The sequence below is a fragment of the Pogoniulus pusillus genome, chromosome 19, assembly GCF_015220805.1.
Source record: "Pogoniulus pusillus isolate bPogPus1 chromosome 19, bPogPus1.pri, whole genome shotgun sequence".
Classification (NCBI taxonomy): Eukaryota; Metazoa; Chordata; class Aves; order Piciformes; family Lybiidae; genus Pogoniulus; species Pogoniulus pusillus.
The window spans coordinates 11,375,476-11,391,531 of NC_087282.1; the positions used below are offsets into that span (position 1 = coordinate 11,375,476).

At 53.4% G+C, this 16,056-nt stretch overlaps 1 protein-coding gene across 2 annotated transcripts in view; it reads left to right on the top strand.

Annotated features, from left to right (window-relative positions):
* Positions 1-16,056, top strand: part of ENOX2 (ecto-NOX disulfide-thiol exchanger 2) — a 34,365-nt gene that overhangs the window by 549 nt on the left and 17,760 nt on the right. For both annotated transcript variants that reach the window (XM_064159262.1, XM_064159261.1), the window contains 5 exons: positions 9,409-9,552; positions 10,014-10,145; positions 11,513-11,668; positions 13,579-13,785; positions 15,167-15,400. In XM_064159262.1, the coding sequence (XP_064015332.1) occupies positions 10,049-10,145; positions 11,513-11,668; positions 13,579-13,785; positions 15,167-15,400 (694 nt within the window). In that variant the 5' untranslated portion in view covers positions 9,409-9,552; positions 10,014-10,048. Of the gene's footprint in view, positions 1-9,408; positions 9,553-10,013; positions 10,146-11,512; positions 11,669-13,578; positions 13,786-15,166; positions 15,401-16,056 lie in introns of those variants that run through there.

Below are 16,056 nucleotides of genomic sequence, written 5' to 3' on the forward strand. Positions count from 1 at the left end.
GTCTGAGCAGCTCGCTCCAGTCCGTCCCTGCCCCGGGAGGATGCGGCGGGGAGCAGTGGAACGCCGGCTGGGGCTCAGCCTGCCGTGTCCGTTCGGGGAGCGGGGCGGAGGCTGCGTTTTGGGCCAGTGTTTCCGCGGCGCCTCCTCTCCGGCCTGCTCCGCACAGGGTTTTGTCCTGCCTCTTGCCGGCTGGCTGCACGCTGGGCTAACCTGGGGGTTCCTTCCCGGGAGAGCTGCTGTCTCTGGGTGTCGAGCTCTTCGGGCCGCTATGGTCAGTCCTGTATGGCTTGCACTGGTCTGCGCTAACGACGTGACTTCGTAGCGTACCTAACAGCAGCCCTATGGCAATGTTGTGAGTATCAGGGGACCTGCTGGTGGCATCTCCAGTGCTCTGGGGGGCATTGGATAGTGGGGAAGCTGCTCTGAAGGTTTTTATCCTGTGTGAGAAATTCCCACACAGCCTTTTGGGTTCAGTGATGATTAAAGTGTCACAAGAGTGAAAGAGAAAGAAGCTGAGCTGAAGGAGATGATTTGGACTGGCCAATGGTTACACACAGCAGTTCCCATGCTCCAGGAGTGGTATGTCTGTAAGTGTTGCTGGGGATTCTTGCCCAGTTTGGTTCTGTTTACACAGCAAAGACAGAACGTGGGTCTAGATCATGAAATTGTTTGGGTTGGAAGAGCTTTCAGATCATCAAGTCCAAACCATAAGCCAGCACTGCCAGGTCGCCACCAAACCATGTCCCTTGGCACCACATCTCCACAGCTTTGAAACTTCTTCAAGGGTGGGGATTCCACCACTGCCCTGGGCAGCCAGGGTCAGGCCCTGACAAGCCTCAAGGGCAAGAAATTGTTCTTTGTGTCCACCTGCTTCTAGTTAATCAGGGAGAAACAAAAAAAAGCTCCCACTCTTCTTGGCTAGAGGAGCTGGTGAAGCCTGCAAAGCCAGCTGAGCACTGATGGCAACATTCATGGTATGTTTTAAGTCTCAGGTGAATTTCTAGGAGTCAGTTTTTAATGTGGCTACTTTGTTTCAGCAAATGATGTGGTTATAGATGTGTTTGCAGTGCTTTAGCTGCTTTTGTTGCTCCTAATCGACTTTTTTTACCCTGTGCTGGGTTAAGGGTTGGACTTGATGATCTTAAAGATCTTCTCCAACCAAAACAATTCCATGTTAAAGGAGGCAGCAGCTGGGTGTGACTGAGTGGGTTCTCCCCTGAACCCTGGGCTGGGCTCAGCCCTGTAGCTCCGTGTGTGCTGGATCCATTCTGCAGCAGCCAGACCATGTGTGGGAGGCACTGGTGGGTTTGGTCACGCTTATACCAATAAGCACAGCTGCCAGTGGGCTGGAGCTCACCCACAGCCCCACTCCACACAGATCCTGTGCACAATGATATCTCTGTGCACATTTATTTGGTTCCTAAGGCATCATACTTGGGGTTCTTGATGTGTTTCGTGCTGGTCTGATTATTTGAGTCATGTGTGAGGTCCATCTGTGAACAGCAAGGAATGTGCTATGTGGAACTGCTGCTGCTCTTCAGTTCCACACAAATGGGTCAGTCTTTGGAGAGGTTACTCCTTAGTCCCTCTTGGGTCACAGCAACCCCATCAAGTCTTCAGACAGAGGATAAAATACCTGGAAACTGCTCAGTAGAAAAAGACCTGAGGTGCTGGTTGACAGCACCTGGAGATGAGGCACCAGCATTTTGGCTTGGATCAGCAATGGTGTGGCCAGCAGGACCAGGACAAGGATTGTGTCCCTGTTCTGGGCACTACTGAGATCCATCTTGAATCCTGGGTTTGGTTTTGGCCCTTTCACTCCAAGAAGGACATTGAGGGGCTGCAGCAGGTCCAGAGAAGGGCAACAAAACCGATTAAGAGTCTGGTGAGGAGCAGCTGAGGGAGCTGGGAGTGTTCAGTCTGGAGAAGAGGAGGTCAAGGGGATACCTTCTGTCTCTCTACAGCTCCCCGAAAGGAGGTTGGAACCAGGTTGGGGTTGGTTTCTTCTGCCAAGGAATAAGTGACAGGAGAAGAGGAAATGGCCTCGAGTTGCCCCAAGGGAGGAGACTGGATATGAGGATCAGTTTCTTGCCCTTGAGGGTTGTCAGGGCCTGTCCCAAGCTGATCAGGGCAGTGGTGGAGTCCCCATCTCTGGAGAGGTTTCAGAGCTGTGGAGATGTGATGCTGAGGGCCATGGTTTGGTGGTGACCTGGCAGTGCTGGGTTAATGGTTGGACTTTGAGTTTAAAGGTATTAAAAGCCTGCTCCAGCCCAAATGGTTCTGTGATGCTGTGGGGGTGAACATCGCAAAAAGCAGAGAGCTGAGTCAGATCAAATCCCCAGCATCTTGGAGGTCTCTTCCACCCAAACCCATTCTGATTCCCAGTGGTTCATGAGCTGTGCTGTCTGTTCCCTGTGGTAATGCAAAGCAAACGATTCTCCCCCTGATGCCTGACCACATTGGCTTCCTTCTGGGCAGCCCTCACCAGCTACTCCAGCCACATTCAACACCACTAAATCCTCCATGGGGTGTTTGGAGGATGCCTTTGTGGCTCTGCCAAACCACCTCCTCTCTCTACACCATGCTTGGGAATGATTTTGTGCTGGGATTTTGAAGGAGTGAGCAGATCATCCTCCAGCACCTGTAGTGCAGAGTGGGTGCCATCAGGTTCAGAGGGACCATGCGAGCTGGGTTGCAACCTGGGCACCTCAGGCACTCATCAGCCCAGGTCACCTCATCATGCCCACCTCACTCCAGCACACCTGGAACCTGCTGCTTTGTCACAGAAGCTCAAAAGCTCCCACTGCCTGAGACGTGATTTTGAAGAGCTAAGAGAGGGAACCTGGTGGCAGAGGAATGCAGGGCTAACAGCAGAGAGCTGCTGGGGGTGGAAATGGTAAGAAAGTGGAATAAAAGAGGGGGGGGAACAGAGAAGTCCCAAAGCAAATTCTAGCAGAGCCAGCAGCCAGGATTCACGAGCAAATCCTATTGCCAAACCCTGCCACTGCTTCCCCAGTGAGAGCCTGGCAGAGGGGCAGCACCAGCCACAAGAACCTGACCAGCTTTATCCTGGCATTGGTTGCAGTGGGCAGGTGCCACTTGGGGATGGACATGTTGGCACTGGGAGAATGTCAGCAGAAAAGTTAGGGATTAAGGGAGCAATCTCACACCATCTTTGGAAGGTGCCCAGGATGCCTCTCTAGCAACACCTTATCTTTGAAATTGCTGAGAGATTGAAGCTCAGCCCTTCCACCAGCTCAAGTCACCCACACCAAAAACATGACCTTCAGCTGAGAAACCTGAGCTTGGGCACAGCTTTCAACAGCTTCAAGCAGGGGGCTTTTTAATGAGGCACCACGAAATCCCTCGAACAAAACCCTGACCAACCCCAAGCAGTTAGCTTCCAGTGGGAGGCTGGGGTGGGAAGGAACAAATGCAGGTCTCCTGGACAAAGCCCAGGCTGCTCAGCATTTCAGAGAATCACAGGATGCTTTCTGTTCCAAAAAGCCTCTAGGATCACCCAGTGGAACCATTCTCTTAACTCTTCCAAGGCTGGTGCTAAAACATGGCCCTCAGCACTGCATCTCTGTGGCTTTTAAACTCCTCCAGGGGTGGGGATTCAACCACCTCCCTGGGGAGCCCATTCTAGTTTTTGAGAACCCTTTTAGTCAAGAAATTTCTTCTCATGTCCAAGATAAACCTCCCTTGGGGGGGAACTGGAGGTCATTTCCTCTTGTCCTGTGACTTATTTCTTGGCAGAAGAGACCAACCCCCACCTGGCTTCAGCATCCCTGCAGGGAGCTGTAGAGAGCCAGAAGGTCTCCTCCCTGCCTCCGTATCTCCAGACTGAACAACCCCAGGTCCCTGCTGTTCCTCCCCAGACCTGTTCTTCAGAACCTTCACCAGCTTTGTTGCCCTTCTCTGGATCTGCTCCAGTCCCTTAATGTCCTTCTTGGAGTGAGGGGCCCAAAACTGACCCCAGGATTGGAGATGTGGCCTCAGTAGTACCCAGTCCAGGGGCACCATTCCTGCCTTGGCTGCACTGCTGCTGATCCAGGTCTGTTGCTGCAGTCTCTGTTGGTGCTGCTGTGGATGTGTTCCAGAGAGCAGCCATTCTGCAGAGAGCTCTCTGGTGTCCCTGATGCTTTCATTCTGGCAGGGTCAGGGGAGAAAAGGAGTCTTTGTGTCTCTCCCTCTCTTCTCGCAAAGCCCTGCTGGCGTAACCGGCCTGTCTGGAGTGATGTTTTTGCTGAGAAGAGGCTGCCAGCCTGGGTAGGTGCCGTGTCCCTTGCCATGAAGAATCACCCAAAGCTAATCTGTGCAAAGGCAGCTAATCCCAGGCATGCAAACAGGGCTTGTTCCACCTCGTGCCAGTGCTGCTGGGTAGAATCCTTTCCAGATTGAGATGGACTTGCTGCTAATCGCTCCCCACCTGCTTCTCCACCTCCATCCCCGTGTCCCAGAGGCTGCCTATCCTTGTCACTCTCTGCAGACTGATGGTGACACATGGAGCTACTCTCTGCCAGCTCCAGCCCCAACCTGTGCTCTGATGCCCACGGGGCAGCACGCTGCCAGTGTTACTGTTATTAAGACCCAACTGTTGGGCTTGGTGCTGGAGCTTGGAGGGCTGTGTGGAGCTGTGCTGAGCTTCAGAGCTCAACCCTGGGCTCTGTCCTTTGAGGAGGAGCAGCAGCAAAGTTGGCTGAGATCCTGCCTCATGATCAGCTCCTTGCCATGTTTCTCGTGCAGTACACAGGTAAAGGCTGTGCTTGCTGTGCTCTTCTTGCAAGTGCTCTTCTCTCATCGGGTCTCATTAGTGCTGCTAGCAGGCAGGGGGTATGGAGGGGCAGCAGTGACTCTCTGCTGGTCCCACCAGTGAGCCTAGCCAGCTTTTGGGCCAAACTGCTGATTGTAGAGCTTGAACCATGACGCCTTAGCTGGGAGCGCAGTAGAAAAGAGTGCAGGAGCCAACAGCAGCCATGGACCCTGGGATCTAGTCTGGGGGAGTGGGTGGTTGGTGTCAAAATGTCTCTCCAAAGCCTGGACATCTTCTCTCCTTTCCCTTCCCTGCTGGTTTCTCTGCTTTCCATCCGTTGCTCTGTGCTTTGCTTTCTTCCAGAGTGTGTTTCTTTAGCGCTGGTAACAAGCAGTGTGAGGTCAGAGGACAGGTTGGATCCTGGGCTGCAGGGTGTTTCTGAGCAGGGTCCCCTCCCCAGGCTGAGCAGGGCTTGCTCCATGCCAGCATTTGCCAGGGTAAATCCGTATTTATAGCAGAGCTGTGTCAGCCCATTGCTGAGCTCCCTCTTGGTGCTGCCTGGGACACAGCTGTGATCGGTGGGCACAGGCTGCAAGGGCTTCTGAAGTGTCTTAAGCCGCTTCTGGAGTGTGTGGAAGTGTCTGAGCAGCTGGCACTGGTGGGCTCTGGCTGAACTAGGGGACAGAGACTTCATAGAGTCACAGAATGATTTGGATTGGTAGGGACCTCGAAGATCAGCTAGATCCAACCCCATGGTAGGGACACCTCCCGCTAGGCCAGGTTGCTCAAGGCCTCATCCAACCTGGCCTCAAACAGCTTCAGGGAGAGGGCATCCACAACCTCCCTGGACAACCTGTTGCAGTGTTTCACTGCCCTCTAGATCCAAGGTTTGGGTTGGAAGGCTTTGTCTGCCTGCTGTCCCTTCGCTAGGTGGACACCAGAAAACCCACCCGAGGGTCTGAGGGGTAGTGAGGCCCTCATCAGGCTGTGAGTGAGCTGGTTCCTGCCTCTAGAGCACTGCTGGGCAGGTGGCCAGAGCTCCTGCTGTGCTCTGGTGAGCCCAGGCTGGGGGGTTTGGGCACAAACCCTGGAGCTGGCAGCGCTTTGGGTGCTCTTTTGCTGCACAGCCATGGGAGCCTTGCTCAGTGAGCCCACAGAGCTGTGTCTGGGGTGGAAGTGTTGGGCTGTGGGTGACATGGATCAGCTGTAAAGCAGCTTTTTGGTTCTCCTTGCTGACTGTTTCTCATCTCTTTTCACTGGTCATGAAGGCAAGTGGGTTTATTGGAAAGCCAAGTCCTGCCCAGGGTCTGGCACAGGACCCAGCGAGGGTTGAGTCTTCTCTTGATTTATGCCTGGAACATTGAGAACTTTCCTGCCTCTGAATGTGTGCTGTGAAAGCTGCAGCTGGATAGAGTGACAGCACAGACCTGGGCTTGTCCAGCCTGGAGAAAAGGAGTTTGAGGAGAGACCTCTCTGCAAGTCACTGAAAGGAGGTTGGAACCAGGTTGGGGTTGGTCTCTTCTGCCAAGGAGCAAGTGGTGGGACTAGAGGAAGTGGCCTTAAATTGCCCTAGGGGAGCAGGTTGGACATGAGGGACCTGGAGAGGTGGGCGCAAACCAACATCATGAGGTTCAGCAAGACCTAGTGCAAGGTCCTGCAGCTGGGTTGACACAAGTCCAGGCTGGGCAGTGAGTGGCTGGAGAGCAGCCCTGAGGAGAGGGACTTGGGGGTGCTGGTGGATGAGAAGCTCAACATGAGCCAGCAGTGTGCACTTGCAGTCCAGAAAGCCAACCAGAGCCTGGACTGCATCAGAAGTGTGGCCAGCAGGGCAAAGGAGGTGATTCTCCCCCTCTGCTCTGGTGAGACCCCACCTGGAGTCCTGCATCCAGCTCTGGAGCCTCTATTACAAGAGGGATGTGGAGATGCTGGAGTGTGTCCAGAGAAGGGCCATGAGGATGCTCAGAGGGCTGCAGCAGCTCTGCTGTGAGCACAGACTGAAAGAGTTGGGGCTGTGCAGTCTGGAGAAGAGGAGGCTCCCAGGTGACCTTCTTGTGGCCTTCCAGGATCTGAAGGGGGCTACAAAAAAAGCTGGGGAGGGACTTTTGAGGATATGAGGGAGTGACAGAACCGGGGGGAGTGGAGCAAAGCTGGAGGTGGGGAGAGTCAGCCTGGAGGTGAGGAGGAAGTTGTTGAGCATGAGAGTGGTGAGAGGCTGGAATGGGTTGCCCAGGGAGGTGGCTGAGGCCCCATGGTGGAGGTGTTTAAGGCCAGGCTGGCTGAGGCTGTGGGCAGCCTGATCTAGTGTGAGGTGTCTCTGCAGGGGGGTTGGAACTGGCTGATCCTTGTGGTCCTTTTCAACCCTGACTGATTCTATGAGGACCAGTTTCTTGCCCTTGTGGGATGTCAGGACCTGTCCCAGGCTGCCAAGAGCAGTGGAGTCCCTGTCCCTGCAGGGGTTTCAAAGCCATGGAGATGCAGGGCATAGTTTGGTGGTGCCCAGGCAGTGCTGGGTTAATTATCTGAAAGGTCTCCTCCAACCCAAGCCATGCTGTGACTGTTTCTGCTCCTTCTGTGCACATCAGGTTAGAGTTGGAGCTCCTGTGAACAACTTGGACACGCTGATCCTAGCAGAACTTCATCCACTTCTCAAGGGCTGCATTAATTTCTGCTTAGGGCGTGAGCTGAATCGGATCACAGGAGGCCTGTGGGACTGGCAGGGGTGCAGGGGGTGTGTTGGGCAGCTGGGAGTGGGGCTGGCAGGAGCTGCTGGCTTGGCTCAGGCACATTCTCACGGCTTGACTCATGCCCTAACTGGCAGACTGCTGGCTGTGCAGCTGGGAGAGCTCTCTTGGCTTCCTCTAGACGCCGGTGTTTGTCCTGCAGCTATGAAAGCTGTTGGGTTTTTCCCAAAACTGATGAAGAAAGCCTTTTTTTGTGTGAAGAACACAAGGACTTTGTCAGTCCTTGTTAGCTCAGCTCTGCTGCCTCCCTCCTGAGCGCAGTCAGAGAAGCAGATGTGGGCTGAGGGCTCCTCCTGTGCCACAGAGCTTGATCAAACGTCCTTGCTCAGAGCCGTGATGGAAATAGTTGGATTAATTATGTCTCTGTGCCCTTCAGTGGGTCAGAAAGTGATCACCTGAGTGTGGTGTGGTCAGCTTGGATGAGGTCTTGAGCAGCCTGGTCCAGTGGAAGGTGTCCCTGGCATGGCAGGGGGGCTGGAACTTTATCTTTGAGGTCCTTTCTAGCCCAAACTGTTCTATGAATCTATGAACTTGCCAGGGAGAGCACAGCCAAGGGCTGCAAAGATGCTGAGGGGACTGGAACATCTCTGTGAGGAGGAAAGACTGAGAGAACTGGGGCTTTTTAGGCTGGAAAAGAGCAGGTTGATCAGTACCTCAAGGGTGGGTGTCAGGAAAATGAGGCCATTCTCTGTCAGTGGTGCTCAGTGACAGGACAAGGGGTAACAGGCACAACCTTGAAGATAAGAAGCTCCATCTAAATATGAGGAGGAACTCCTTTAATTTAAGGGTGGTGAAGCACTGGAGCAGGCTGCCGAGAGAGGTGGTGGAGTCTCCTTCTCTGGAGACATTCCAAACCCAGTGGAGGTGTTCCTGTGTGCCCTTCTTTAGGTGACTACCTTGGCAGGGGGTTTGTGCAGGATGATCCCCAGAGGTCCTTTCCCACCCTACCATTCTGTGATTAACACTGAGGTTAGTGTTGAATGTCAACCAGAGCAGAACCTCTGTTCATTCCAACCTGGTGGCACCACCATCCAGCTGGATCCCTGCTCATCTTCCTCCTCCTCCTCCTCTCTACCCAAGGCTTGGAAAAACACACTTCCAAGTTCACCCTTAGCTTTTTCTCTCAGCTAGCAGAGGTGACCCTTGCAATTGCCCCTTTCCTGCCCTCCCTGCCTCTCTCTGCTCACAACCTCTCGCTATTTTTATCCTGCTGCACCCAGAGTTGTTTTCCTGGGCTGACCTTGGTCATATTTGGACTTTGGGGTATTTCAGCAGCAGCATTGTGGGCATCTTGAAGGGCCAGGCGTGACTATTGTTGTTGCCAGGCGAGTGGTAGCTGCTTTTTTGGCTGCTCCTGGTGTTCTCACCTTTCAGTAGCTCGTGGCTGAGCCCCTCTAGCCTGCCCATGGCCACCTCCTGTCTATTTACAGCCCTGTTTATCAGCAGCTTCTTGGAAGTGGAACCCTCTGGAACAGAAGTGGCAGCAGAGTGTGTGGAGAAGGACAAAAGCCCGGGCCCCTTGGTGCTCTGAGATGGTCCCACTGTTGGTTTTGGTGCTCCTCTAGCTCTGTTGATCTCTTCCAGAAACACAGACATGGCTCAGCAGAAATTGAGCTATTTTATAGGTTCTTAGGCTCCTCTGAAAGGCTTTCAGTACTCAGAGTGAGCTGGCTGAGCTAAAGCTACTTCAGACTGGGTGCTTTGGTGTCCCTATTCTTGCATGCAAGGGCTGAGTGTGGCAGAAGGAGGAATGATGAACTTGGTGCTCAATTATCACAGAATCCTGGAATGGTCTGGGTTGGAAAGGGCCTCAAAGATCTAGTTCCAACCCCCCCTGAGGTTCCTTCAGGGACCTGAAGGCCATTTTTCATATCACTATGATCCTAAAGGGGTGTGTTTTCTCTCTCTTAGGTTTAAGCCCCCTGCCTTTTGATCCTGCCAGCAACAGCAAACTCCTGCAGCTGGGCAGCACCCTGGACCCGCAGGCATCGGAGAGCCCAGCTGAGGATGGAAGTGACCTGGGCAAGAAGAGGAAGAGAGCAAAGGTTCCTGCAGGTGAGCTAGCAGAGCTGGGGGCTGGCAGTGGAGAAGCATCCATGTATCAGCAAGAGTGTGACCAAGTGGGACCATGGCAGGAATTGTCCCCCTGGCCTGGGCACTGGTGGGGCCACATTTTGAATGCTGGGATTAGTTTTTGGGCCCCTCACTGACAGATTAAGATTGCAGTGGGTTGGAAGAGATCTTTAAAAGTTGTCTTGTCCAATTTCCCTTCAGTGAGCAGGGACATCCCTAACTAGATCAGGCAGCCCAGGGTCACATCGAGTCTGATGTCCTCCAAGAAGGACATTGAGGGACTGGAGTATGGAAGAGAAACCCCTTCAGTTGACAGTGGAAGCACTGTCTGCTGGGACAGCCTGGCCTTGTCTGGTAAATTCAGTGCAGTTATGACAATGCCCTACAGAAGACTTCAGATGTGCACTAAGCTCTTAATCTCCTTCTTGCTTTCCTCCCGGCAGATGGTGCCAGAAATCTAAGCCTGGACTCCATTCCGATGGGCTTGCCAATGTCAGACCCAACTGCCTGGGCCACTGCCATGAACAACCTGGGGATGGCTCCCATGGGGATGACAGGACAGCCCCTCCTGCCTGGTAGGTCAGCTCAACCCACAGCACATCACTTACCCAGTTCTGCAGCTTTCCAAGCCTGGTGTCATGGCCCAGGCCCCCCCCAGCATGAGTGGGGCACAGTTAAACCAAGGTATCTCCTCAGGTCCCATCCACTGTATCTCTGTATTTTGCAGCTGGCTACAATAGGGTTTCATGGAATCACAAGGGACCTTCAAAGGTCATCCACTCCACACCTCTACAGTCAGCAGGGACAGCTGCAACTAGAGCAGGTTGCTCAGAGTTGCAAACAATCTGACCTGCAATGGTTCCAGGCATGGGGCAGCTCCCACCTCTCTGGGCAACCTGGGCCAGTCTCTCCACACCCTCAGTGTCAAACATTTCTCCCTTCTCTGCAGTCTGAATCTCCCTCTTTGGGTTCAAACCCTCGCCCCCTGTCCTGTCACAACAGGCCCTGCTCAAAATCTGTGCTCAGCTTTACTTTTGGCCCTCTCAAGGTGGTGCCCTTACTCCATGGCTTCGATGCTGTCTTCACTACTCAGCTGCTTTGTGGAACCTGCCCAGGTTGGGTTCTTTACCTGCTTTCTGCATGCCACAGATTTCCTTACGTGGGTAATGCACTCCTTACTGAGCAAGGTCTTGACCCTAGATCATAGGATCACTTTGGTTGGAAGAGACCTTTCAGCTCATCAAGTCCATTTTTTCATCCAGCACTGCCAGGTAACCACCAAACCATGTTCCTCAGCACCACAGCTTTGAAACCCCTCCAGGGATGGGGACTCCACTGCTGCCTTGGGCAGCCTGGGCCAGGCCTTGACAACTCTTGGGTGCAAAATTGTTCATCCTTTCTGACCTAAACCTCCCTTGGGGCAACTTGAGGCCATTTCTTCTTGTCACTTGCTACCTGGGAGACCAGACCCCTGTTTGTCCCAAGAGAAGCATTTGTCCCAGACAGAAGATGGTGTCTACAGAGTGGAAAGGGAAATTGTTGATTTGAACAGACAAAATCTGTTTGGCTGAGGCAGCCAACAATGAAGCAGTACTTAAGAAGAGCACAGATCAAAACTTGTGCTGGGTTGGTTGCTGATGCTTCCTCTCCAGTGCTCTTGATCTGTCTCCTTGTCAGTGGTGCGTGTAGGGAGTGGTTCATAGAATGGTTTGGGTTGGAAGGGACCTTAAACATCATCTACCTCCAACTCCCTGTCATGAGCAGGGAGACACCTTCCACTAGCCCAAGTTGCTCGAGGCCTTATCCAACCTGACCTTGAAAACCTCCAGGGAGGAGGCATCCACAGCTTGTTCCAGTGTCTCACCACCCTCAACTGGCATCTGCTGTCTGCATAAACAGTTCCAAACCACTGCCTCACCTCTTTCTTCTCTCCTTTGTTTAGACTTTGATCCTGCTCTTGGGGTGATGACTGGAATCCCTCCCATCAACCCTATGATGCCAGGTTTGGGCATAGTCCCACCTCCCATCCCTCCAGACATGCCTGCTGTGAAGGAGATCATTCACTGCAAGAGCTGCACCCTCTTCCCACCCAACCCACGTAAGTGATCATCTTCTGTCCCCTCCCTGTCCAGGCAGGAGTATGTCTGAGTGAAGGAAAAAACTTTATGTGGGAGAAGATCTGTTCTGGGGGGACTCAGATTATGTGGGAGAAGATCTGTTCTGGGGGGACTCACCGTGGGCCAAATGCTGACCAACAGGTGACAGTGATAGGAAAAGCCTTTCCTTGGCCCCGAGGGTTTGTCATTTCATAGAATCTTAGAATGGTTTGGGTTGGAAAGGACCTTCAAGATCGTTTAGTTGCAACCTCTCTGCCATGAGGAGAAACTTATTTGCTGTGAGGATGCTGGAGCAGGCTGCCCAGAGAGGTTGTGGAGTCCCCTCCTCTGCAGTGCTTCAGAACCGACCTGCATGCGTTCCTTGTGATCTGTCCTGGGTGATCCTGCTTTGGCAGAGGTCCCTTCCAAACCCTAACACTAAGATTCTGTGTGCCAGGACACCTTCCACTAGTGCAGGTTGCTCAAGGCCCCATCTGACCTGGATGAACATCTCCATGAAGGGGTATCCACAGCCTCCCTGGGCAACCTGTTTCTGGTGCCTCACCGTCAGAAACCTTTTCAACTTGTTAGATTGTAAGAACTGGGGAAGAAATTATTCCAGTCCCTGGACATGGAGCTCTGAACTACATGGTGTGATTCTTGGATATATTGCCCAAGGCTCCTGGAGGGGCTGGATCAGGCAGCATGGTCCATGGCCCTCACAGAATGGGACAGAAGAAGAGCAGAGGCAGCTGGAAATGAGACAGAAAACTAAGAAACAGACAATCAGGGCCCACCAGGCTACAGCAGGAGACAGGATTCCCCTTCAGCTCACTGATAGAGCCTTTCTCCTCAGTGTGTTGTGAAAACCAAAGGGGGGACCCTGTGGGTGCCTGTCAGCTGGCTGGGCTTGTGCAGGGCAAAAGGAAGGGAATGAAATGGCCAAAGCCAGGAGGTCTGATAGAGGTAAGGAGGAGACCTCATTTCTTAGCTTTGGAGGAAACCTTTAACTGTTGCTGTTAAAACATTTAGCAGTTCCCTCCTTAGCACCCAGTCTGCTCCAGGTCTTTGGGACAGTTTGGGCTTTTTCTGGCTGGGGAACCTCTTGTACCTGTGTTGATGTCCATTCAGAGCTCCTCATTGTCTTTATTACTTTTTTTTTTGGCCAAATCTTTTCCCCTTTAGTAACCTGCAGGCTTGCAGGAGCCCACAGGTGCTGTTGGAAGAGCTCCTGCCTGCAAACTGGTGTCCTTCAGCTGCAGGGACTGGTTTGGTGGAATTCCTAAAGAGGTGCCAGCAGGTGGCACCCGAGACTGCTGGTTTCCCGACTGATGGTATCTGAGCCTGGTGGACTCCAGAGTGAGAGTCCATGCCCACCGTTTCAAATGGAACTCCTTCAGCGCTCAGGCTGATGATTTATCTCTTAGTTCACCTTCGTCTCTTCCTTCCGTCACACCTTCTTAGTCCAAATTTGGTTCATGACCTCCCCTTATCACAATTATTTTGTACCCTCTAGAGCTTTTTTGCACCATAGAAAAAGCTTTACAGAAGGTTGTAGAGTTCTTTACATCAGGACAGTTGAGCTGTGCTTGTGTAACACCTCCTATTGTACAGTGTTGAGGTCCTGGTGCTGCTCATGTTCTGCAGCTGGGGAGAGCGTTTGGAGGGATCCATGCTCCAGAGGTCTTCTGCTTGGATACAGGCTGGTAAATGGATTTGCTCCTGTCTGGCATCTCAGCTGTGCTCTAGATCTGCTGCTAGGTGGAGTTGGATGCAGCATGGCCTAGGTGTATGTTTTGAAGGAAGCCAGGAAGGTCTGGTGTGGGAAGATCCACCTCAGGGAGGTGAAGGGAGCATGTGCTGACAACCCAAAAGCTAACCTGGTCTGCTTTCTTCCCCTTGTCCTCTTCAGATCTGCCCCCTCCAGCCACAAGAGAGAGGCCCCCAGGGTGCAAGACAGTGTTTGTGGGGGGCCTGCCAGAGAATGGGACGGAGCAGATCATCATGGAGGTGTTTGAGCAGTGTGGGGAGGTCATCGCCATCCGCAAGAGCAAGAAGAACTTCTGCCACATCCGCTTTGCCGAGGAGTTCATGGTGGACAAGGCTCTTTACCTCTCTGGTGGGTCTATTTCTGTCTCAGGTGGCAGCTTAGAGCTGGGGAGCAGAGTGTAGTGACTCTTCTGGAGTCACCATGGGCTTTGTGGCAACTGGAAGGTCAATCTGATGTCAGCTCACCTCTTTATCTGCTGCTTAAATATCAGAACAGCTCCAGATAGAGACACAGAATTGTTTTGGTTGGGAAAGACCTTTAGGAGAGAGTCCAGCCATCAACCCAACACCACCATGTCCATTAAAGCATGTCCCCAAGTGCCATGTCCACAGGATTCTCAAAATTTCCTCACCTTCTGGAGTTTGTGAAAGAGTGGAAGAATCCAGGGTGGTTCTTGAAGCCAAGCCTTCCCTTTCTTTCCCTCCCTCTGCTTAGTTCTGCAGCCTGAGATATGACATTAAACACTTACTGCTCAGAACAGGCTGCCCAGGATGGTGGTGGAGTCCCCATCCCTGGAGGTGTTCAAGAAATGTGTGGCCATGGCACTCTGGGGCATGGTTTAATGGCTGTGGTGGTGTTGGGTTGATGGTTGGACTCTCTTAGAGGTCTTTTCCAGCCAAAACAATTCTATGATCCAGCACCTAGGTTTAGAGATGTTTAGAGGAGGAACAGCCCATGGAAGATCTCACCTGGCAAACCCCCTAGGAGCAGTTTTCCAGCATCACATTAAACTCCTCAAAGTCTTCTGTCTGGGTGATTTTTAGCTCTGTAGGGCTGAGGGGTGGGCACTGGCAGCTGGTTAGAGCCTGGGTTGCAGCCCAGAAGCCAGCCATGTTCTAAGCTGCATCAAAAGCAGTGAGAGCAGCAGGATGAGGTGGTTCTGCCCCTCTGCTCTGGTGAGACCCCACCTGCAGTACTGCATCCAGTTCTGGTGCCCTCAGCACAAGAAGAACATGGAGCTCCAGGAGGGGGTGCAGAGTGGGACATGAAGATGGGCTCAGAGAGCCCATCAGAAGGTTGGAGACCCTCCCCTGTGGGGACAGGCTGAGGGAGCTGGGGCTGTTCAGCCTGGAGAAGAAAAGGCTCTAGGGAGACCTCAGAGCAGCCTTCCAGTTCCTGAAGGGAGCTAGAGGAGAACTGGTGAGAGACTTTTTACAAGGGTTTGTAGGGCCCAGGACAAGAGGCAAGGGCTTTGAGGTGCAAGAGAAGAGATTTAGGCAGGAGATTAGGAAGAAATTCCTTACAGTGAGAGTGGGGAGACATTGTTACAAGTCGTGATTGAGGATGCTTCCTTCCTCGAGGTGTTCAAGGCTAGATGAGGCTTTGAGCAACCTGCTGTAGTGAGAGATGTCTCTGCCTGTGATGGTGGGGTTGGAATTAGGTGATCTGTAGGCTCCCTTCCAGACCAAGCCGTTCTGTGATTCCCGGATCGGTCCATCCCTGTTGCTAGGCTACCGCATCAGGCTGGGCTCCAGCACGGACAAGAAGGACACAGGCCGGCTGCACGTGGACTTCGCCCAGGCCCGCGACGACCTCTACGAGTGGGAGTGCAAGCAGCGGATGCTGGCGCGGGAGGAGCGGCACCGCCGGCGCCTGGAGGAGGAGCGCTTCCGACCGCCCTCCCCGCCCCCCGTCGTCCACTACTCCGACCACGAGTGCAGCATCGTCGCCGACAAGCTGAAAGGTGGGGGGTTGGCTTCTGTGGGCCACGGGCAGGGGGTTGTGTCTGCCAGGGGTCGGCATCTTGCTTGCCGGTGGTGTTGGTGTCTCTGGGGTTGGCGTTGCCTTGCTTGCCGGGGGCGTTGGTGTCTCTGGGGTCGGCGTTGCCTTGCTTGCCGGTGGTATTGGTGTCTGGGGGGCGTTGGTGTCTCTGGGGGCTGGCGTTGCCTTGCTTGCCGGTGGTATTGTTGTCTCTGGGGGGCGTTGGTGTCTCTGGGGTTGGTGTTGCCTTGCTTGCCGGTGGTATTGTTGTCTCTGGGGGTTGGCGTTGCCTTGCTTGCCGGGGCCGTTGGTGTCCCTGGTGGTCGTTGGTGGTGCTGTGCTTGTCAGCAGTGTTGGTGACTTCCTGTACTTAGAATCGTAGAATCAGCCAGGTTGGAAGAGACCTCCAAACTCATCCAGTCCAACCTAGCACCCAGCCCTAGCCAGTCAACCAGACCATGGCACTAAGTGCCCCATCCAGTCTTCTCTTGGACACCTTCAGGGATGGTGACTCCACCACCTCCCTGGGCAGCCCATTCCAATGCCAATCACTCTCTCTGGCAACAACTTCCTCCTAATATCCAGCCTAGACCTCCCCTGCCACAACTTGAGACTGTGTTCCCTTGTTCTACTTCTCAG